Source organism: Chiloscyllium plagiosum, unplaced genomic scaffold (genome assembly GCF_037043375.1).
Source record: "Chiloscyllium plagiosum isolate Xiang-an unplaced genomic scaffold, Cpla_swu_hap1 HiC_scaffold_35, whole genome shotgun sequence".
Taxonomy (NCBI): domain Eukaryota; kingdom Metazoa; phylum Chordata; class Chondrichthyes; order Orectolobiformes; family Hemiscylliidae; genus Chiloscyllium; species Chiloscyllium plagiosum.
Window position 1 is genome coordinate 3,591,008 of NW_028270173.1, and position 24,997 is coordinate 3,616,004.

Sequence of the window (24,997 nt, forward strand, 5' to 3'; positions counted from 1 at the left end):
TCTTGCTCCTAATAAATGTATACAATGCTTAATTTTAATCCTACTTTTCAAGGACGTTTTGTAGCCCTAGTTAGTTCTACTAATTCCTTGTTTGCATTCTTTCCTGCTTTTTTTGTATTCATCAAGTGCATTGTCTGATTTCAGTTTCTTGAACCTTATGTATGTTTCATCTTTTTAACTCACCTTTCAATATCTTTTGTTATCCAGGGTTCCCTTATCTTCCTCATCTTTCACTCTCAGAAACATGCTGATCCTAAACACTGATTAATTACTGACTAACTAAAGACTCCCACGTGTCAGATGTAGATCATCAAACATAGAACATTACAGAGCAGTACAGGCCCTTCGACCCTCAATGTTGCACTGACCTGTGGAACCAATTTGAAGCCTATCCAACCTACACTATTCCATTTTAATCCATATGTTTATCCAATGACCATTTAAATGCCCTTAAAGTTGGCGAGTCTACTATTGTTGCAGGCAGGGCATTCCATGCCCCTACTATTCTCTGAGTAAAGATTAGATTAGATTCTCTACAGTGTCGAAATAGGCCATTTGGCCCAACAAGTCAATACCAACCCTCTGAAGAGTGACCCACCTCCCTACATTTACATTCCTTACATTCTTCTTGAAGGGCCTATGCTGAAAACATCGATTCTCCTGTTCCTCAGATGCTACCTGACCTGCTGTGCTTTTCTCAACTCCCTACATTTACCCCTGACTAAAGCACCTAATACTAGGCCAATTTAGCATGGCCAAATCACCTGACCTGCACATCTTTGGATTGTGGGGTGAAACCGGAGCATCCAGAGGAAACCCAGGCAGACTCGGGGAGAATGCGCAAACCACACAGACAGTCACCTGAGATGGGAATCGAACCTAGGTGCCTGGTGCTGTGAGGCAGCAGTGCTAACCATTGAGCCACTGTGCTGCCCCGAAAAGAAACTACCTCTGATATCTGTCCTATATCTATCACCTGAAAATGTGTTGCTGAAAAAGCGCAGCAGGTCAGGCAGCATCCAAGGAGCTGGACCAGTATTGGAATTGGTCCTCCTGGGAGCAGATGCGGCAGAGATGAAAGAATTGGGAATATGGGATGGCGTTTTTACAGGGGGCAGGGTGGGAGGAGGTGTAGTCTAGGTAGCTGTGGGAGTCGGTCGGTTTATAGTAAATGTCCGTGTTGATTTGGTCGCCCGAGATAGAAATGGAGAGGTGTAGGAAGGGAAGGGAGGAGTCTGAGACGGTCCAAGTAAATTTGAGGTCGGGGTGGAAGGTGTTGGTAAAGTGGATGAACTGTTCAACCTCCTCAGACGAAGGAATTGGGAATATGGGATGGCGTTTTTACAGGGGGCAGGGTGGGAGGAGGTGTAGTGACGAAGGAATTGGGAATATGGGAGACGAAGGAATTGGGAATATGGGAATATGGCCTCCTTCTTCAAAGACCAATACCGAACAACCCAGATGGCCTCCTTCTTCAAAGACCGCAATTTCCCCCCAGACATGATCGATGATGCTCTCCACCGTATCTCCTCCACTTCCTGCTCCTCTGCCCTTTAGCCCCAACCCTCCAATCACCACCAGGACAGAACCCCACTGGTCCTCACCTACCACCCCACCAACCTCCATATACTTCGTATCATCCGTCATCATTTCCGCCACCTCCAAACGGACCCCACCACCAGGGATATATTTCCCTCCCCTCCCCTATCAGCATTCCGAAAAGACCACTCCCTCCGTGACTCCCTCGTCAGGTCCACACCCCCCACCAACCCAACCTCCACTCCCGACACCTTCCCCTGCAACCGCAAGAAATGCAAAACTTGCGCCCACACCTCCCCCCTGACTTCCCTCCAAGGCCCCAAGGGATCCTTCCATATCCGCCACAAATTCACCTGCACCTCCACACACATCATTTACTGCATCCGCTGCACCCGATGTGGCCTCCTCTATATTGGGGAGACAGGCCGCCTACTTGCGGAACGTTTCAGAGAACACCTCTGGGACACCTGCACCAACCAACCCAACCACCCCATGGCTCAACACTTCAACTCCCCTTCCTACTCCACCAAGGACATGCAGGTCCTTGGACTCCTCCATCGCCAGACCATAGCAACATGACGGCTGGAGGAAGAGCGCCTCATCTTCCGCCTAGGAACTCTCCAACCACAAGGGATGAACTCAGATTTCTCCAGTTTCCTCGTTTCCCCTCCCCCACCTTGTCTCAGTCCCAACTCTTGAACTCAGCACCACCTTCCTAACCTGCAATCTTCTTCCTGACTTCTCCGCCCCCCACCCTCACTCCAGCCTATCACCCTCACCTTAACCTCCTTCCACCTATCGTATTCCCAACGCCCCTCCCCCAAGTCCCTCCTCCCTACCTTTTATCTTAGCCTGCTTGGCACACCCTCCTCATTCCTGAAGAAGGGCTCATGCCCGAAATGTCGATTCTCCTGCTCCTTGGATGCTGCCTGACCTGCTGCGTTTTCCAGCAACACATTTTCAGCTCTGATCTCCAACATCTGCAGTCCTCACTTTCTCCGAAATCTATCACCTCTCAACTTAAAGCTATGCCCCCTCATGCCAACAATCACCATCCAAGGAAAACAGCTGCCCACAATCTAATTTCTCCAGTTCCTGCTTCATACTTGTGTGCTTAGCCTTTTCCCAAGTTAGCATTTTCACCTGAGGACCAGTCTTATCATTATCCATAACTATCCTAAAGCTATGGTCATTGTTCCCACCGCCACTTTAACTTAGGTCATCTGGCCAGGTTCATTCCACAACACAATGTCTAACATGGTCACTTCCCAAGTTTAGCTATCAACATACTCTTTCAAGAAACCTTCATGAACCAACTAATTCTGCCCCATCTAAGTCCCTGGCACTAAGGGAGTCCCAGTCAATATTGAGGAAGTTAAAATCACCCACTATAACAACTCTGCTGTTTTACATCTTTCCATGATCTGCTGACATATCTGTTCCTGTATCTACTGCTGGATATTTGGAGGCCTATAGTATAACACCATCAGAGTGATTACACGTTTCTTATTCCTAAATTCCAGTCTTATGACCTCACTGGACAAATCATCCAAGGTGTCCTGTGTTTCTACAAATGTAATATTCTCCTTAATCATTAATGCAACTCCCTCACACCTTTCCATCCCTCGCTATCATGCCTGAAATATCTAAACCCTGGAATGTTGAGCTACCAGTCCTGCCCTTCTCCCAAACAGGTTTTTGTGATGGCTCCCACATCATAGTTCCGTATGTTAATCCAGGCTCTAGTTTAAATATTCCCGAGTAGCACCAGCAAACATCACTGATGGTTTAGATACAACATGTCCTTCTTGTACAGGTCCCTCCTGCCCTGGAAGAGATCCCAATGATCCACATAGCTGAAGCCCTTCCTCCAACATCAGCTCTTTAGCCACACATGCAACTGTGTTATCTTACTATTTCTGCCTCACTTTCACATGGCATACGGGCAACCCTGAGAGTATAACAACAGAGTTTCTGATTTTCAACTTTCTCCGTACCTCCCTGAATTCATAGAATTCCTCCAATGTGGAAGACTGCCATTCAGCAGGTGGATTTTTCGAGTCCACACCAACCTTCCAAAGATCATCCCAACCAGACCCAACCCCATCCATATAATGCCACATTTCCCATGGCTAATCCACCTAATCTGCACATCCCTGGACTCAATAGGCAATTTAGCATGGCCAATCCACCTAACCTGCATGTCTTTGGACTGTGGGAGTCAAAAGGTGTGGTGCTGGAAAAGCAGTGTCTGAGGAGCAGGAGAATCAATGTTTCGGGCATAAGCCCTACATCAGACATTCCTGATGAAGGGTTTATGCCCAAAACGTCAACTCTCCTGCTCCTTGGATACTGCCTGACCAGCTGTGCTTTTCCAGTGCCACACTTTTCGGCTCTGACTGTCCAGCATCAGCAGTCCTCACTTTCGCAGACGTGGGAGAAAAGACACAGACAGTCACCTAAGGCTGGAATTAAACTCAGGTCCCTGGTGCTGTGAGGCAGCAGTGCTAACCACTGAGCGACTGTGCCACCTAGAAGCTCCCTTTGCAGAATCTCATTTCTCTTCCTGCATGTATCATTAGCTTTATCAAGATTCAATTCCATTTGCTACTGTCCAAACTAGGAGAAAGTGTGGACTGCAGATGCTGGAGATCAGAGCTGAAGAAGGGCTTATGCCCGAAACATCGATTCTCCTGCACCTTGGATGCTGCCTGACCTGCTGCGCTTTTCCAGCAACACATTTTTCAGCTACTGTCCAAACTGTCTAAATCTTTTGGTTAATCTAAGGTTATCTATGTGACAATTTACTGCCTCTCTAATGTTTGTATCATCTGTGAACATACTGATCAATCCTCCTCCATTCAATCTAAACCAGTTACACAAATCACCATCAGTTCTGACAAAGGGTCACTGGACCTGGAACAGTAACTTTGTTTGTCTCTCTATAGATGCTGCTACACCTACTGACTTTCTGCAGCAGTTTCTTCTTTTGTTTAGAATCACCCTTTATTTTCCCCACCATTATCCTTCCATGCTCCTATTTTGCTCTCCTAATTTCCTTTTTAAGATTTCTCCCTTGCACATTCTGTAATCCTCTAGGGCTTCAGTCCTTTTCAGTCCTTTGTTTCTGTCATAAATCTCCCTTCTTTTCTCTTTATCCAGTTTTGTGTATTCTTAAACATCCAGGCTTTGATGGATTTATTGGGCACACTCTATTTTTATGGGAATATGTTATCATAGTCATAGAGATGTACAGCACAGAAACAGACCCTTTGGTCCAACTTGTCCATGCTAATCAGATATCCTAACCTAATCTAGTCCCATTTGGCAGCACTTGCCCATATCCCTGTAAAGGAAGAAATGGGTACTGCAGATGCTGAAGATTAGAGTCAAGATTAGAGTGGTGCTGGAAAAGCACAACAGGTCAGGCATGAACCGAGGAGCAGGAAAATCGATGTTTTGGGCAAAAGCAATTCATCAAGAATAAGGATGGATACATGCAAGTCCTGGGCCTCCTCCACCACCACTCCCTCACCACCCAATGCCTGGACGAAGAATGCTTCATCTTCCGCCTCGGTATCCTTCAACCCCATGACATCAATGTGAACTTCACCAGTTTCCTCATTTCCCCTCCCCCCACTTTACCCCAGTTCCAACCTTCCAGCTCAGCACTGTCCTCATGACCTGCCCCACCTTTCAATCTTTCATCCCACCTATCCGCCCACTCTCCTCTCTGACCTATCATCTCACACCACCTCCATCCAACTGTTGCATTCTCAGCTACCTTTCTCCCCCCAGCCCCTTCCCATTTATCTTTCCATCCCCTGAGGCTCCCAGCCTCATTCCTGATCAAGGGCTTTTTGCCCGAAACGTTGATTTTCCTGCTCCTTGGATGCTGCCTGATGTGCTGTGTTTTTCCAGCACCACTCTAATTTTGATTCATATCCCTGTAAACCCTTCCTATTCATATACCCATCCAGATGCCTACTAAATGCTGTAATTGTACCAGCCTCCACCACTTCCTCTGGCAAGGCATTCCATACACACACCACCCTCTGAGTGAAATATTTGCCCCTTAGGTCCCTTTTATATTTTTCTCCACTTACCTTAAACCTACACGCTCTAGTTCTGGACTCCCCCTCCCAAGGGAAAAGACCTTGTCTATTTATCCTATCCATGCCCCTCATGATTTTATAAACCTCCTATGCTCCAGGGAAAACAGCCCCAGCCTATTTAGCCTCTCCCTATGGCTTAAGTCCTCCAACCTTGGCAACATTCTTGTAAATCTTTTCTGAACCCTTTCAAGTTTCACAACATCTTTCCAACCTGCAACTGTATTTTCAAGGAACTATGTACCTGCACTCAAAGGTCTCTTTGTTCAGAACACTCCCTAGGACCTTACCATTAAGTGTGTAAGTCCTGCTCTGATTTGCTTTTCCAAAATGCAACACCTCACATTTCTCTAAATTAAACTCCATCTGTCATTCCTCAGCCCATTGGCCCACTTGAACAAGATCCTGTTGTACCCTGAGGTAACCTTCTTCGCTATCCACTGCACCTCAAATTTTGGTGTCATCTGCAAACTTACAGACTATACCTCCTATGTTCACATCCAAATCATTCAAATAAATGACGAAAAGCAGTGGACCCAGCACTTTTCCTTGTGGCACTCCATCGGTCACAGGCCTCCAGTCTGAAAAGCAACCCTCACCAATCCCTGTCTTCAACTTTTAAGCCAGATCTGTATCAAATGGCTAGTTCTCCCTTTATTCCATGAGATCTAACCTTGCTAACTAGTCTCCCATGAGGAACCTTGTTGAACACCTACTGATTTCCTTCTTGAATGTATCTCACTGCTCTGACACAGCTTTACCTTGATGTGGAGGTGTCGGTATTGGGCTGGGGTGGATAAAGTCAGATGTCACACAGCACCAGGTTATAGTCCAACAGGTTTACTTGGAATCACAAGCTTTCAGAATGCTGCTTCTTCGTCAGGTGAAGTCACTTCAGCTGACAAAGGAACACACTCTGAAAGCTTGTGATTTAAAATAAACCCGTTGGATTATAACCTGATGTCATGTGACTTCTGATAGATTCACTTGAAAGTATTTGCTTATAATCCATTTTGGCCAAATCAAATCTGCTCTTATTAAAATCAGCCTTCCCATAGGTTAAGATCTTTGATTTCAGGCCCACTCTTGTCATTTTCCATAACAATCTTGAAAGTAACAGAGTTATGAGCATTGTCTGCAAAGTGATTCCCCCACTGACAGCTCAACCACTTGTCCAGCTATGTTCCCTAAAATTACAGTCGTCTCTCCATCTTGTAGGGCCATTTGTGTACTAGCTTAGAAAGCTGTTTGGGATGCATTCTAACAATTCTGCCCCCTCTAAATTCAAATTTGTAATACAATCCAATCTAAAATTTTACTGTACTTAAGTACATATGACTACAATAAATCCATCAAATCAAACTCTAGCTGTATTGAGGTTGTTAGTCACTACCATCAACAGAATAAGATGTTGATTAACAAAGGATACATGAGATAAACTGAAATTCCAGATTAATAATTCTGAATTAACCGAACCCATACACATTTGTTATATAACCACACCAAACCAATCATAGAATAGCTAGAAATAGAGTGAACATTTCGTTGTTGTCTACAGGAAGACTGGAGGATAGCAAATGTTGTTCCCTTGTTCAAGGAGGGGAGTAGAGACAACCCTGGTCATTATAGACCAATGAGCCTTACTTCGGTTGTGGGTAAGGGTTTGGAAACATTATAAGAGATAGGATTTATAATTATCTAGAGAGGAATAAGTTGGTTAGGGATAGTCAACACAGTTTTGAGAAGGGTAGGTTGTACAATACAAACCTTTTTGAGTTCTTTGAGAAGGTGACCAAACAGGTGGATGAGGGTAAAGCGGTAGATGTGGTGTATATGGAGTTCAGTAAGGCATTTGATAAGGTTCCCCATGGTAGGCTATTGCGCAAAATACAGAGGCATGGGATTGAGGTGATTTAGCAGTTTGGATCAGAAATTGGCTAGCTGAAAGAAGACAGAGGGTGGTGGTTGTTGGGAGATGTTCATCCTGGAGTTCAGTTACTGGTGGGGTACTGCAAGGATCTGTTTTGGGTCCACTGCTGTTTGTCATTTTAAAAATGACATGGATGAGGGCATAGAAGGATGGGTTAGTAACTTTGTGGATGATACTAAGTTCGGTAGAGTTGTGGATATTGTCGAAGAATGTTGTAGGTTACAGAGGAACATCGATAAGCTGCAGAGCTGGGCTGAGAGGTAGCAAATGGGGTTTAATGTAGAAAAGTGTGAGGTGATTGAGTTTGGAAGGAGTAACAGGAATTCAGAGTACAGGGCTAATGGTAAGATTTTTGGTAGTGTAGATGAACAGAGAGATCTCGGTGTCCAAGTATATAGATTCTTGAAAGTTGCCACCCAGGCTGATAAGGTTATTAGGAGAAAGTGAGGTCTGCAGATGCTGGAGATCAGAGCTGAAAATGTGTTGCTGGAAAAGCGGAGCAGGTCAGGCAGCATCCAGGGAACAGGAGAATCGACGTTTCGGGCATAAGGTTATTAAGAAGGCATACAGTGTGTTAGCTTCTATTGGTAGAGGGATTGAGTTTCAAAACAATGAGGTCATGCTGCAGCTGTACAAAACACTGGTGCAGCTGAACTTGGAGTATTGTGTACAGTTCTGGTCACCGATTATAAGAAGAATGCAGAAGCTTTAAAAAGGGTTCAGAGGAGGTTTATTGGGATTTTGCCTGGTATGGAGGGAAGCTCTTACAAGGAAAGACTGAGGGACTTGAGGCTGTTTTCATTGGAGAGAAGAAGGTTGAGAGGTAATGTAATTGAGCCATTTAAGATAATCAGGGGGTTAGATAAGTTGGACAGTGAGAACTTGTTTCCTCAGATGACGATGGCTAGCACAAGGGGGCATAGCTTTAAATTGAGGGGTGATATATATAGGACAGATGTCAGAGGTAGTTTCTTTACTCAGAGAGTAGTAGGGGTGTGGAACACACTGCCTGCAACAGTAGTAGACTTGCCAATTTTAAGGGAATTTAAATGGTCATTGGATACACATATGACCGAGAATGGAATAGTGTAGGTTAGATGGGCTACAGGTTGGTTTCACAGGTTGGCACAACAGTGAGGGTCGAAAGGCCTGTACTGTGCTGTATTGTTCTATGTTCTATTTTGAGTCTGGCATGATCCTTTTTCAGTCTTCCTTCCAGTTCTGAAGAATAGTTATATTGGACTCAATGTTAGCTCTATTTTTCTCTCTCCACAGATACTGTCAGATGTGCTGAGTTTCTCCAACATTCTCATTTCCAGAATCCACAAAACCTTGATTTTGTTACGGTAGAGTATCACAGAAATAGGTTCATTTTTTCCTAGAGCTGTGACTATGCTGGTCTCACCCTCATCCAGAATGAGTAAATCCAATGGGATATGTTTTACACAGATGAAACTCGGTAGTTTCCCATCTTTGACGAGATCTAGCTTCAAGCTGAAATGTGTGGAGGTGGAAATTGAAGCAAGGAATGGGTCACAGCTAAGTCTGTGCCTACCTGCAGATACACAGAAGCTGCTGCTTCATATGACGAAAAGTGTTAGCATCCACATTGCTTTGTGAATGTCAAGACATTGTCTACACTGTACAAGACAAACAAAACTCTCTGCAACTTTGAAGCATGTACTAGGAAAGTGACGAAAATGTAGCAACAGGAGAAAAGGACATCTGTCTCTGATAACTGCAAACACTGAGACATTTTCTTAACCATCTGTTCCCAAATTGAACAGCTATAGAAATGCTGTGGGATTTTGCACTGTTTGACTGCATTGACAACACAGCAGCCTTGCCATGCAAACGAGAAAAAAGATCACGATAACTCCAGGTGATGTTGCTGCAGGACAAATCAGATCTCGGATTGCAATCTGGCTTGATAGATCAGATTTTTTTTATTATCTTAGTTAACATGGTGGTAGATTGCTGAAATATAGTCACCAATTCTGCAGAGGTTTCTTTGACAACAGAACTGAAGAAAAAGAAACAAATCTATCTTAATATAAAACATAATTTGAAAGATCTTAAATCACACAGAAAAATAAAGTCTAATTCCATTTTCCAACATTTTCCATCACAGAGACTCAAATCTGGAGAAATTACATCTCTGTTGTCAAAACTATAAATTCAATTTAATTGATTCCGCCCAGTTGTTTCCAGGGAACTGTGGTGTCTTCTTACATGACTATTCACAGGACTTCAAGTTTACACTTTCGCACCTCATAACAACCCAAAGAACTTGATTTTATTGTACTATGTTTGAAAGTTTCACAAGCAAATCTTTTACAGCCAGGTGGCTGTGTTTAACCTGAACTGTCCTATTCCCTTTTATAGGTGAGAAACTATTTGTTTCTGACTGTAGTCAGGTCTCCTTTGAACTACATTGAAATCTTCCAGTCTCTGGATTTTCTAAGTTAAAATCAATACTTGAATATCCAGAACTGAAAGCAAACTCATAACCTGCAATGTTTACCCAACTTGCCAATCTTTGCATGGCTCAAAGATTGGTGTGAGAGAAATGGGTTTGAATTCATGGGGCATTGGCACCAGTATTGGGGAAGATGAGACAGCTTTATCTGAAAAATACTGGGATCAGAATCCTAGTGAATTGCATAACCTGGGGCTGTAGATAGGGCTTTAAACGAAATGGGGGAGAGTTTTTGGTGGGGGTGGGGGGGGAGGTGGGGTTGACTCAGTTATAGGGGAAATTAGAAAACCCAAATTAAAGGAGGTAAGAGTGCCAAGCTCAGGAGAGGTTTTTAAAATCTCCACCACAGACACAAATAGGACAGAGCGTATGGAAAGGGTTAGCAATCAAACTTCAAGCACACTGGATAAACGAATGACAATGAAAAGAGGGCCGGTTAATACAAGACTGAAGGTGCTATATCTGAATGCACAACGGTATTAGGAATAAGGTAAATGAGCTTGTGGAGCAGATTTAAATTAGCATGTATGACGTGGTGGACATCACGGAGACGTGGGTGCAAGGGAATCAGGATTGGGCACTGAATATTCAAGGATATACATCCTGTTGAAAAGACAGGAGGGAATGTGGTTTCCCTGTTGTAAGAAATGAAATTTACTCAATAGTAAGAAACACAGTAGGGTCAGTTGGTGTAGAACCTGTCTGGGTAGAGTTGCGGAACCGCAAAGGTGAACAAAACCAAAGTCCGATTTGTGTATTGACCTCCGAACAGTAGTCAGGAACGGGGCGCAAGATACACCAGGAGATAGAAACGATGTATAGAAAAGGCAAAGTTATAGTGATCATGGGGGATTTCAATTTGCAGGTGGACTGGGAAAGTCAGGTTGATAGTGGATTGCAAGTGGTGTGCAGCCAGAAGTCGTGGTGCACATTGGCACCAACGACATAGGTAGGAAGAGGGGTGGGGAGGTCATTCAGGAGCTCAGGGAGTTAGGCTGGAAGCTAAAAGCTAGGATGGACAGAGTCATCATCTCTGGGTTGTTGCTGGTGCCACGTGACAGTGAGGCAAGGAATAGGGAGAAAGTGCAGTTGAACACGTGGCTGCAAGGATGGTATAGGAAGGAGGGCTTCAGGTATTTGGACAATTGGACTGCATTCTGGGGAAGGTGGGACCTGTACAAGCAGGACGGGTTGCACCTGAACCAGAAGGGCACCAATATCCTGGGAGGTAGGTTTGCTAGCACTCTTTGGGAGGGATTAGGAGAGCTAAGAGAGGGCATGAAAAATCTTTGGTGGGTAGGATCAAGGATAACCCCAAGGCATTTTATGCATATGTGAGAAACATGAGAACGAGGGTAGGTCCGATCAAGGGGGATGGGATCCGGACTTGTAGTCCAGCAAGTAGGCTAGCTGTTTGTCAGGCTGTTCAAGAATGTAGCACTGTGAAGAAGGTAGCACTGACAGGGAGTACTTGCGGACACAGAGATGGGTTCAAGTGTGTATACTTCAACGCAAGGAGTATCAGAAATAAGGTGGGTGAACTTAAGGCGTGGATCGGTACCTGGGACTACGATCTTGTGGCCATCACGGAAACGTGGATAGAAGAGGGACAGGAATGGTTGTTGGAGGTTCCTGGTTACAGATGTTTCAGTAAGATTAGGGAGGGTGGTAAAAAAGGAAGGGAGTGGTGTTGCTAATTAGAAATGGTATAACGGCTGCAGAAAGGCAGTTCGAGGGGGATCTGCCTTTGGAGGTAGTATGGGCTGAAGTCAGAAATAGGAAAGGTGCAGTCACCTTGTTGGGTGTTTACTATAGGCCCCCCAACAGCAGCAGAGATGTGGAGAAACAGATTGGGAAACAGAGTTTGGAAAGGTGCAGAAGCCACAGGGTAGTAGTCATGGGCGATCTCAACTTCCCAAATATTGATTGGAAGCTCTTTAGATCAAGTAGATTGGATGGGGCGGTGTTTGTGCAGTGTGTACAGGAAGCTTTTCTAACGCAGTATGTAGATTGTCCGACCAGAGGGGAGGCCATATTGGATTTGGTACTCGGTAATGAACCGGGACAAGTGATGGGCTTGTTAGTGGGTGAACATTTTGGTGATGGTGACCACAATTCTGTGACTTTCACCTTGGTTATGGAGAGAGATAGGTGTGTGCAACAGGGTAGGCTTTACAATTGGGGGAAGGGTAAATACGATGCTGCAAGAGAGGATCTGAGGAGCATAGGTTGGGACCATAGGCTGTCAGGGAAGGATGTCATTGAAATGTGGAACTTTTTCGAGGAACAGATACAACGTGTCCTTGATATGTATGTACCTGTCAGGCAGGAAAGAGATGGTCGTGTGAGGGAACCTTGGTTGACGAGGGAGGTTGAAGGTCTTGTAAAGAGGAAGAAGGAGGCTTACATAAGGCTGAGGAAACAAGGTTCAGACAGAGCATTGGAGGGATACAGGATAGCCAGGAGGGAGCTGAAGAAAGGGATTAGGAGAGCTAAAGATCTTTGGCGGGTAGGATCAAGGATAACCCCAAGGCCTTTTATGCGTATGTGAGAAACATGAGAATGACGAGAACGAGGGTAGGTCCGATCAAGGACCGTAGTGGGAGACTGTGTATTGAGTCGGAAGAGATAGGAGAGGTCTTGAATGAGTACTTTTCTTCAGGATTTACAAATGAGAGGACCGTATTGTTGAAGAGGAGAGTGTGAAATGGACTGGTAAGCTCGAGGAGATACTTGTTAGGAAGGAAGATGTGTTGGGCATTTTGAAAAACTTGAGGATGGACAAGTCCCCCGGCCTGACGGGATATATCCTAGGATTATGTGGGAAGCAAGAGAGGAAATTGCGAGCCGTTGGCAATGATCTTTTCGTCTTCACTGTCAACGGGGGTGGTACCAGGGGACTGGAGAGTGGCGAATGTTGTGCCCCTGTTCAGACAAATTTCATCACTAGATCAATGAATTTTTTCAGAGCTGGCATATAATGTTTTGTCAAACATTTTACCACACAAGCTCAGGCTATTTGTAAAGTGTAAACAAATCAAAAATAAAGGTGTTCTTCACCTATTTACTGTGTCACTGCATTTTCATTTTTAAAAATGTAGATTGCATTTGTATTGAGTTACACAGCAGCTACTTAGTCCATCCTGGAGCTTCACTTGACACAGTGTACCTTCCACCCACCACACAACTCCACAATGAATTTTAATACCATTTCATTGCCAGATCTGTAGGCAGCACATTGCAACAATTGGATGATGAATAGAACATAGAACATAGAACATAGAAGAATACAGCGCAGTACAGGCCCTTGGGCCCTCGATGTTGCGCCGATCCAAGCCCACCTAAACTACACTAACCCACTATCCTCCATATACCTATCCAATGCCCTCTTAAATGCCCATAAAGAGGGAGAGTCCACCACTGTTACTGGCAGGGCATTCCATGAACTAACAACTCGCTGAGTGAAGAACCTACCCCTAACATCAGTCCTATATCTACCCCCCCTTAATTTAAAGCTATGCCCCCTTGTAATACCCGACTCAATACGCGGGAAAAGGTTCATACTGTCGACCCTATCTAACCCCCTAATCATCTTGTACACCTCAATCAAGTCACCCCTAAACCTTCTTTTCTCTAGTGAAAACAGCCCCAAGTGCCTCAGTCTTTCCTCATACGATTTTCCTTCCATACCAGGCAACATCCTGGTAAACCTCCTCTGCACCCGTTCCAATGCCTCCACATCCTTCCTATAGTATGGCGACCAAAACTGCACACAATATTCCAGATGCGGCCGTACCAGAGTCTTATACAACTGCATCATGACCTCAGGACTCCGGAACTCAATTCCTCTACCAATAAAAGCCAGTACGCCATATGCCTTCCTCACCGCACTATTTACCTGGGTGGCAACTTTCAGAGATCTGTGTACATGGACACCAAGATCCCTCTGCTCATCCACACTACCAAGTATCCGACCATTAGCCCAGTACCCCATCTTTTTGTTATTCTTCCCAAAGTGAATCACCTCGCACTTAGCTACATTGAATTCCATCTGCCACCTTTCTGCCCAGCTCTGCAGCTTCTCTATATCCTGCTGTAACCTGCCACATGCTTCCTCACTGTCAACAACTCCTCCGACTTTCGTATCATCCGCAAACTTGCTCACCCAACCTTCTAACCCCTCTTCCATGTCATTTATAAAAATGACAAACAGCAATGGTCCCAAAACAGATCCTTGTGGAACACCGCTAGTGACGGCACTCCATGAAGAAACTTTGCCATCAACTACTACCCTCTGTCTTCTTCCATCCAGCCAATTTCTAATCCAAACCTCCAACTCACCCTCAATGCCATATCTCCGTATTTTCTGCAGTAGCCTACCATGGGGAACCTTATCAAACGCCTTACTAAAATCCATATATACCACATCTACCGCTTTCCCCTCATCAACCTCCTTCGTCACCTTTTCAAAGAATTCAATAAGGTTTGTGAGGCACGACTTGCCCTTCACAAAACCATGCTGACTATCCTTGATCACATTATTCTTCAGTTCTTCACAAATAAGCAGGATACAGACTTTGCTCAAACAATCACACTTGTAGAAATCAAAAATAAAAGGGTTTCAGTGTGGGTTTGTCTTTTCAGGTTAGCCCAGGCCAGTCTTTGTCGTGTTTCTTCAAGCTGTGTTTTTTGATATTATGTACGTGACAATTGACAGGCGATTATTATTTCCTTGAACATTCTATCTCTGGAGTCGATCCAGTTTTGAATAGGAGTTGTTGAAGCCACATTGACTGAGAATGCAATAAATATGCTCATCACTCTCAACTCCTGGTCAAGTGGGATTTTCCCAGAAGCCATTATTGATTTTAAATTCAATGAGAAGAATACTGTTGCTGTTACTGTTACTGCCCTAGTTGTAATCAACATAGGATGCAGGATTTACCTCCATCTGAACAACTTAATGGATTTGTGTTGGGGTCAATGCAGAGGCACAGCTGACCATTTAGTTTTGGAATGGTGACCAGATTGAATCATCATTGAGTTGGTTGAGTGATACAGTATATGGATGCACAAATAAGGAGTAATTGTAGCCCTTTCAGCCCTTCTAGCCTGGTCCATCGTTCAATAATGTCATTGCTGATCTGATTGTAATCTCGAATCGATATTCCTGCCTATCCTGAAAACTTTTCATCCCTTTGTTTAGCAAGAATTATATCCATCTTAACCTTACGAATAGTCAGGTCTTTGCTTTTACACCTTTTAGCAGGAGAGTTCCAAAGTCTTACAATTCTGTCTGAGAAGAAAGTCGCCTCATCCCTGTTTTAAATGATTTTTTAAAAGTGATCTGTCATCTGAGGTTCTCCCAAGTGTGGAAACATTTTCCGGATTCCTCCCATCAGGACCCGTCAGGAGTTTAAATGTTTCAATCAGGTTGTCTGTTTTGTCCAATTTATTTGAGTTCTTTAAAGCAGTAACATGTCATAGAGATGTACATCATGGAAATATGGTGAATTAGTCAATATATTACATTTAGATTTTCAAAAGGCATTTGATAAGACGCCACATGAAAGGTTATTGTGGAAAATAAAAGGTCTTGGTGTAAGGGGGTAATATTTTGGTCTGGAGAGAAAATTAGCTGACTAACAGGAAGCAGAGAGCCGGAAGGAAGTTGGAAGAATGTCATGAGTGGTGTGTCACAGGAAACAGCGCTGGGTTGGGCAAGAGTGGGTAAATATGAGAAAACAGAATGTGCAAAAATATGAAATTGAACTTTTTGGCAGGAAAAAGAAATATCAGAATGATGAGAGATTGCAGAAATGTAATTGGATCTGGGTGTCATGTTTTTATGAAACTCAGAAGGTTCGCACATAGATAAAACAAATAATTTAGAAAGCTTTTCAAAAATTCATTCAGGGATATGGGTGTCATTGACTGGCCCAGCAGTACTGTCCACCCCTAATTGCAAAAAATAATTACCGTTCCCTAATAGTTTTGTGGGTATATCTGCACTTGGACTACAGCAGTTCAGGGAGGCAGCTCACTACCACTTTCTTAAGGGGCAGACAATAAATGTTGGGCTCACCCCAGCATTAACCACATCTCGTGAGTGAATATAAAACTGGTTAAAGGATGTTTGAGCAGAGTGGATTTGAGAACAACTCTGTCCTGTTCTCAAAGAATTCAGAATAGGAAGGGTCACTGGACCTGAAATGTTAATTTTGATTTCTCTTCACAGATGCTGCCAGACCTGCTGAGGTTTTCCAGGCTGCTTAGGAGTGATACTTATTATCTTACAACAAAAGGGAAGCCGATCCAGTCAATCAAATCTGTGTAATTGTCTGGCTGCTTAACTTTAGCCAAATGCTTTACCTATTAAAAACAACTTTCAGAAATGTTTTATGCATTCCAAAACACTGCTGATGTTAGTGTTTCAATTCAATCTTTCAGGATCCAGTCTCTTGAACTAAGAATATTGTGGGATTTAAACAAAGGAGTTGAGGGACAGATAACCCATTATTGAAATGACAGGGAGGCCCAGATACAAGGGGCCATACGGCTTCCTGTTGTTCCTCATGATCCTACAAATTTGTGAATTTACCAGAAAATCTTTAACATTAAGGTTGAAAAGTAAATTATCTGTTTAATGGGCATTTGACACTCTGGCTGGTCTAACAGTTTCTAATTGAATAAGACAAACACTCACAGGCCTTTCTGATTGGAATGAACTTTCAACATTCCCTGTTCAACCTTCCTGTTGAGAAAAGCCCCAGAGAATGAGTGAAATTGAAAGTCCCTCTTGGTGTCATATAGTCAGAGTTCCTCATAGTGAACCATTACCGAGAATAAATTATTGTTCTTTAGACATGGCAGACTGACTTTCTCTTCAGAATCACAGAATAATTAAAAACCAGAAGGAGGACATTCTACCCGTCATGAAAGTGCAACTCTCCAAATGAGAAATTCACTGAGTGCCATTCAACCATCTCAGCCATTACATTCCAGATCCTAACCACTCAAATGAACCTGGTTGTTGGAGGTTAGTTATCTCAGATCCAGGACATCTCTGCAGAAGTTATGAAAGAGAGAAGTGCAGCACAGGAACAGGCCCTTCGGCCCTCCAAGCCTGTGCCAATCATCATGCCCTGACTAAACTGAAAAACAAACCTTCTGCCCTTATTTGATCCGTATCCTTCTATTCCCTCCCTATTCATGTAACCATCCAGATGCCTCTTAAATGTCACCAATGTGCCTGCTTCCACCATCTCTTCTTGCAGTGCACTTCAGGCTCCTATCACTCTCTGCATGAAAAACATCTCTCACACATCTCTCTTAAACTTTCCCCATCTCACCTTGAACCTGTGCCACCCCTCCTTGTAATTGAAGCTTCAACCCTGGGAAAAAGCCCCTGACTATCTACCCTATCTATGCCTCTCATAATTGTGTAGACCTCTATCAGATCTCCTCTCAGCTGTATTCTTTCCAGTGAAAACAATCCTTTTTTTTAACATTTCCTCATAACCAATGCCCTCAAGACCAGGCAACATCCTGGTGAACCTTCTCTGCACTCTCCAAAGCTTCCAAATTCTTCCAGAGGTGTGGCAACCAAAACTGCACACAATATTCCAAATGCAGCCAATCTCAGGTTTTATAAAGCTGCAAAATGGTTTGCCAACTCTTGTACTCTATGCCCAGGCCAACAAAGATATGTCTGCTATATATGTGAAATTGAGGACTGCAGATGCTGGAGATCAGAGTCAAGAGTGTAGTGCTGGAAAAGCACAGCAAGTCAGGCAGTATCTGAGGAGCAGGAGAATCAACATTTCGTGCCAAAGCTCTTAATCAGAATCCTGACAAAGGGCTTTTGCCCGAAATGTCAATTTTCCTGCTCCTCGGATGCTGCCTGAACTGCTGTGCTTTTCCAGCACCACTCTAATCCAGAATCTGGTTTCCAGCATCTTCAGTCATTGTTTTTAACCAACACTGACGGCACAACATCGTGGGCTGAAGGGCCTGTTCTGTGCTGTACTGTTCTATGTTCTATGTTCTAACATAGAAGTACAGGCCCTTCGGCCCTCGATGTTGCGCCGACCTGTCATACTAATCTGAAGCCCATCCCACCTACACTATTCCATGTACGTCCATATGCCTGTCCAACTTGGTGAATATACTACCGTTGCAGGCAATGCATTCCATACCCTTACTACTCTCTGAGTAAAGAAACTACCTATGATATCTGTCTTATACCTATCCCCCCTCACTTTAAAGTTGTGTCCCCTCGTGTTTGCTGTTCCCATACTTGGAAAAAGGATCTCCCTGTCCACCCTATCTAACCCTCTGATTATCGTAAATGTCTCTATTAAGTCACCTCTCAACCTTCTTCTCTCTAACGAGAACAGTCTCAAGGCCCTCAGCCTTTCCTCATAAGACATTCCTTCCATACCAAGCAACATCCTAGTAAATCTCCTCTGCACCCTTTCCAAAGCTTCCACATCCTTCTTATAATGCGGTGACCAGAACTGTACACAATACTCCAAGTGTGGCCATACCAGAGCTTTATACAGCTGCAGCATAACCTCCTGGTTCCGGAACTCAATCCCTCTATTAATAAAGGCCAAAACACTGTATGCTTTCTTAACAACCCTGTCAATCTGGGTGGCAACTTTCAGGGATCTGTGTACATGGACACCGAGATCTCTCTGCTCATCTGCACTCCTATGAATCTTACCATTAGCCCAGTACTTTGCATTCCGATTACTCCGTCCAAAGTGTATCACCTCACACTTGTCCACATTAAACTCCATTTGCCACCTCTCAGCCCAGCTCTGCATCCTACTACATCCTTTGTCACTATCCACAACTCCACCAACCTTAATGTCGTCCGCAAATTTACTAACCCACCCTTCTAAGCCTTCATCCAGGTCATTTATAAAAATGATGAACAGCAGTGGACCCAACACCGACCCTTGTGGTACACCGCTAGTAACTGGACACCAAGATGAACATGTTCCATCAACTACAACCCTCTGTTTTCTTTCCGCAAGCCAATTACTGATCCAAACTGCTAACAGGGCTAACAGTTCGATAGTTTGGGGAGTAATACCACACAAGTCTCCACCAACTTGATAAAGTACCCCATCTCAGATCAAGACCACTGCTCTCAGGGGAAGCGAACGTTGGAATGGTTTGCTGGAATGCTTACTGGGATTATGTATGGAGTTGGGTGTGTGGAGCACAAGGAACGGGAAGAGAGACAGAGAGAAATATAGGGAGTGAAGGAAGGAGTAAATGCAGTGACATCCAGTGAGTTATGGAGAGTAAGCAGAGACTTTTGTTAAAGCAGAGGCTCAGTTGCTAGCTATCTGAAGCTTCAAAACATGGCGACTTTACAAGAGACGGTGTATGGGTGTACAAGGGGGGTGGGAAGGTGAAGCTATGGATGAGATACTGGTCATTCTCATCTCTTCTCACCCCACCCATCCAAGTTCACTCAGTCTCTGTTTGAAAGGGGTTGGGTGGGGGGGAGGGAGGAGGAGGGAGGGGCAGAATCTGAGAGTTTCGTCTCTTCATTCTCTCTGAAACCCGAGACCCCTCCAGCTATTCAGACCATCCCAGCCCTTTAGCCACCCACTCAAATAAAAAGGAGATTTTACTCACACCAAAAGAAAATTTCCTGCTTTTTTTATTCCTATTTGGAAATGTTTTGGGAATAAGTTTGTTGTGGAGAAATTGCATTGTTTTGAATGTCTTTATTCACATTATGAAGTGACTTTTTAGTTGGAAATGTAAGTTAGAAGCCATGATAGCATCGAATGGCATTGAATTCAGCAGCCAGGCCAGTATCAGTAAATTACGTTATTTAATTCAGAAACCCCTTAAAGTGTTAAATGTACTGTATTATTTCATTGAAATAATGGCTTAAAAATTTACTTAGACTGTCTATCGTTTGTGTTAGGCTAACTATTATCTTTGTTTTGATGTTAGGTAGTTCCCCCAACCCTGTTTTTCCCATAGGCCCCATTACTTCTATTGTGCTATTTTCTATAACAGGACGTCTCACAGGAGTGCAACTACCTATTATAGCAGAACTACCAATAAGTGTGAGGTTATTCACTTTGGAAGCAAAACAAGAAGGCAGATTACTACCTGAATGGCTTTAAATTGGGAGAGAGGAGTGTGCAGTGGGACCTGGGTGTGCTTGTACACCAATCATTGAAGATGATAAGACATTGGGTCGGCCGCACATAGAATACTGTGTACAGTTCTGGTCGCCACATTATCAAAAGGATGTGGACGCTCCGGAGAGGGTGCAGAGAGGGTTTGCGAGGGTGTTGCCTAGTATGGAAGGTGCTAGCTATGAAGAAAGGTGGAGTAGGTTAGGTTTATTTTCATTAGAGAAAAGGAGGGCAGACTCGATTGAGGTTTATAAGATCATGAAGGGTATAGAGAGGGTGGATAGAGACAAGCTTTTTCCCAGGGTGAAGGATTCAATAATGAGAGGTCACGCTTTCAAGGTGAGAGGTGGAAAGTTTAAAGGGAATACACGCGGCAAGTACTTCACACAGAGGGTGGTGGCCGTTTGGAACGCGTTGCCAGTAGAGGTGGTAGAGGCAGGCACGGTAGATTCATTTAAGATGTGTCTGGACAGATGCATGAGTAGGTGGGGAGCAGAGGGATACAGATGCTTAGGATTTGATGGACAGGTTTAGACAGTAGATTTGGATCGGCTCCGGCTTGGAGGGCCAAAGGGCTTGTTCCTCGGCTGTAAATTTTCTTTGTTCTTTTTAAAGCCTGCAGGTGCAGCAGTTGGTAAAGAAGACAAATGGTACATTGGTCTTCATTGCAAGAGGTTTCAAGTACAGGAGCAGGGATGTGATGTGCAGTTATACAGGACCTTGGTGAGGCCACACCGAGAATATTGTGTGCAGTTTTGGTCTCCTTTTCTGAGGAAGGATGCTCTCGCTCTTGAGGGAGTACAACCAAGGTTTACCAAGCTGATTCAGGGGATGGCGGGACTGGCGTAACAGGAGAGATTAACTAGGTTGGGATAATTTTCACTGGAGTTCAGACAAGTGAGGGGGGGAAATCTCATAAAAACTTATAAAATTCAAACAGGACGACACAGAGTAGATGCTGGGACGATGTTACCGATGGTGGGTGCATCCAGATCCAGGAGTCACATACTGAGAATTCCAGGTGGACTTTTTCGGATAGAGATGAGGAGACATTTCTTCACCTAAAGAGTGGTGAGCCTGTGGAATTCATGACCACAGCAAGTAATTGATATCACAACATTGAATGTATTCAGAAGGTGGCTAGATATAACTATTGGTCGAGTGGGATCAAAGTTAATGGGGAGAATGCAGGATTAGGCTATTGAGTTGGACAATCAGCCACGATCGTGATAAATGACAGAACAGACTCGAAGGGTTGAATGGCCTCCTCTTTGTATGTTTCCATTTTTCTATGTAAACCACTTCCATCTAAAAGGACAAGGGCAGCAGATACATGGTGACACCACTCCCTGCACCTTTCCCTCCAAGCCAGTCACCATCCTGGACTTGAAAATAGGAATGAAACCTGTTCCTTCACTGTCTCTGGGTCAGAATCCTGGAATTCCCTCCTTAAGGGACATTGTAGGTCTAGCTACAGCACCTGCAATGGTTAAAGAAGGCATCTCACCACCACCTTCTCAAAGGGCAATTAGGGTCGGGCAATAAATACGAGGCCCAGCTAGGGACACATAAAACCCACGAGTAAATAAAGTTAAAGATATGCCAGAATCCTACCATACTGACCAAGCACTTTCTTGAGATATTGAATCTCCCTTATTAAAACTCCCAACCAAGAAACCCCAACTACCCCAATAGTTAACCTGATCTCACTCCAGATACTCCACTCCCTCCCAGTCTCTCTGACTGTCTCCAGACTCCCTAATCCCTAGACTTGAACCTTGAGTCTTTTGTTCACCTCCAGATCTTTCTTACCTTCCTCTTGTTGACTCCCTTGAACTTCCAAAAAAGCTTTGGGAGAGAGGCTTGCAGGAAGCCCTGATCAGTTATATGTTCACTTTGATTGGATTCATTTTTAAAACAACTTTTTTATTTAAAAATGCAAATGTTTCTCCAAAGGAAGGCTTTGCAAAAGGAGAAGAAGCACAACAACAAAACTGTAGAAGAGGAAATGAGAGAATTAACAACAGCAAGATCTGAGCTACGGAGAGAAAAAGAGAGAGAAAGATGTGAGGAGAAAGAGGGAGAGAGACTGAAAGAGAGAGGGAGAGAAAGGAGAAAAGTGGATGAGTAGGAGGTAGAAAAAAGGAGAATGAAAGAGGCTTTGGGCCCAGTGTGTGAAAGAGGGACTAATATCAGTGCTAGCATACTTATGGCAGTGCAGGCTTGATGGACCGAAGGGCCTCCTGTCATGTATGGTTCTTCAATTCCATAATAAGGAAAGAAAGAAAGCGAGAATGAGAGAGAGAGGTAGAGTGAAAGAAGAAGGAGGGTAAGAAACTCACTTGCAACTGACTGGAACCAAGACTCAGATCATAAGCAGCTATTTTATTGCGTGTTTCAAAAGACAAATTAGCAGCTGTTAGCAGGTAAGGAATGTACAGCATTGAAATAATAGTTACCACTCCTTGAGAGGCACAACAACAATGCTCCTCTCCCAGGATGAGGACTGACTGTACAAATCTGGAACTAAAAGTCATATTTTTTTAAAATTGTAAATCTGCAGAGAGGGAGGTCACTCAGCCCATTAATTATTAGATTACTTACATTAGATTAGATTACTTACAGTGTGGAAACAGGCCCTTCGGCCCAGCAAGTCCACACCGACCCGCCGAAGCGTAACCCACCCAGACCCATTATCTTACATTTACCCCTTCACCTAACACTACGGGCAATTTAGCATGGCTAATTCACCTAACCTGCACATTTTTTGGATTGTGGGAGGAAACCGGAGCACCCAGAGGAAACCCACGCAAACACGGGGAGAATGTGCAAACTCCACACAGAGAGTCACCTGAGGCGGGAACTGAACCCGGGTCTCTGGCGCTGTGAAGCAGCAGTGCTAACCACTGTGCTACCGTGCCGCCCAATTATACATTTGCTATCCTTGTAGAAATTCAGTCAGGCCAACATTCCCACTCTCACACATTGATTTAAATTCTGATTGAAGTGATTAATTGTCTCCACTTCACCAGCTCCTGGCAATAGACATCCAGATTGATTTATTCCCCACTTTTCAAACTGCTAGTCGCTACCGCCTGCTGCTCAAGCTGCTGCTTCAGCTCATGAGAAAAGGGTTTTCCTTGTCACTTGATTGAACCTGTCATAATCTTTCAATCTCCATCAATCACTTTGCCCTAATGACATTCTCAACTTTTCCAGCCTAACCTTGTCATCAAAAGCTGATTATCCCTGGATCCATTCTGGGCTGTCTCTTCTGTGCACTCTCAAGGATCCTCACATTTGTCTTATACTGTGATGTCCAGAATTGGATACAATGTTTAATCATGAGGGGCAAAGATAAAATGAGCAGAAAAGGCCTTTTTCCCTAGGATGGTGCAGTTCAAAACTAAGGGACATTTTTTAGGTGAGAGGATAAAATTTTAAGAAGGACATGAAAGACAATCTTTTGACACAGACAGTGGTTTGTGTGTGGAGTGAACTGCCAGAGGAAGCAGGTACAGTTACAACATTTAAAAGACATTTGGACAAGTACATGATTAGAAAAGGTTTGAGGGATATGGGCAAGACTTAAGCAAGTGGGACTAGTTTAGTTTGGGAACATGGTCAGCGTGAATTGTATGCTGTTATGACTCTATGACTGTATAACAAAGAAGTCACTCTCTATCGCAAATCTTCTAACTGTTAACAATGTAGAATATATAAGCACATCTTACCTGTCAATATTTGCAAAATCTGCAGCACTGTAGCAATCACCAGCAAGGTCATCTCTTCCTGTTTTCACTTCTTGAAATAACAATAGCAATAAAATGCCAACACACCCATCAGTTGTGAAGAGCAAAGTAAATTTCTCATCTGCATAATTGGGAGGAAGATCAGGTGTTAGTCACGAGGTCATGTTTGTGGGTAAGCTAAGGCCAGGCATTGAATTTTTCCCTCTGACTCAGTTTTTCCCATTTCCTCTTCAATTTTTGTGCAGTTTCATTTTCTGTTCTCTTCCTCTCTCTATCTCACATCTTCGCCCTGTTTCACTTGCTGTCCCAACCATATCTTACATCCTGGTTTCTCTATCCTCCCTATCATTCTTCTTCCATTTTCTCCCTCATCCACTCCTGCGAGCATTGACTCCACCTCTCTCTCTCTGTCTCTTTTTCACATTCACTCTCCCTCTGTCTCTCTCACATTCACTCTCCCTCTGTCTCTCTCGCATTCACTCTCCCTCTGTCTCTCTCACATTCACTCTCCCTCTGTCTCTCTCGCATTCACTCTCCCTCTGTCTCTCTCGCATTCACTCTCCCTCTGTCTCTCTCACATTCACTCTCCCTCTGTCTCTCTCACATTCACTCTACCCTCTCCTCTGAATCTCTTTGTTTTTTTCTTGCTCATTCACTTTCTCTTTTGCTACATCCAGAGGAACCTCGATTATCCAAAGGGCATAGGTGGGGATTATTTTGTTTGGATAATCAAATTCTGGATAACATGGTTTAGCGGAGCATCGAAACCTTGTGATCTTGCTGGATAATCGAGGTTCCTCTGCATACTCCTTTTCCAACTCCTTTACATGCCACTCTCATGATCCCTGCCTCATTTCCTCCTTTTCTTCAATCCCTCTTTACCTTACTGTCTCTTCTCGATTACCCTCTTCTTCCCTTCCTCTTGCCCTCACTTTCTTAGACTCCTCTGTTAGTGTCCTCTCTCTATTGTTCATATCTCTCTCTTGCTAAACCTTTCCATTTCTTGGCCT

At 43.9% G+C, this 24,997-nt stretch overlaps 1 protein-coding gene across 1 annotated transcript in view; it reads right to left on the minus strand.

The window, feature by feature from the left end:
* LOC122547962 (V-set and immunoglobulin domain-containing protein 1-like) overlaps nt 1-24,105 on the minus strand; it is an 82,923-nt gene extending 58,818 nt beyond the window's left edge. The window contains exon 1 of the mRNA XM_087978809.1: nt 23,970-24,105. Coding sequence (XP_087834935.1) covers nt 23,970-24,021 — 52 coding nt within the window. The 5' untranslated portion in view covers nt 24,022-24,105. The remainder of the gene's footprint in view (nt 1-23,969) is intronic.
* Nucleotides 24,106-24,997: the final 892 nt, after the last annotated feature.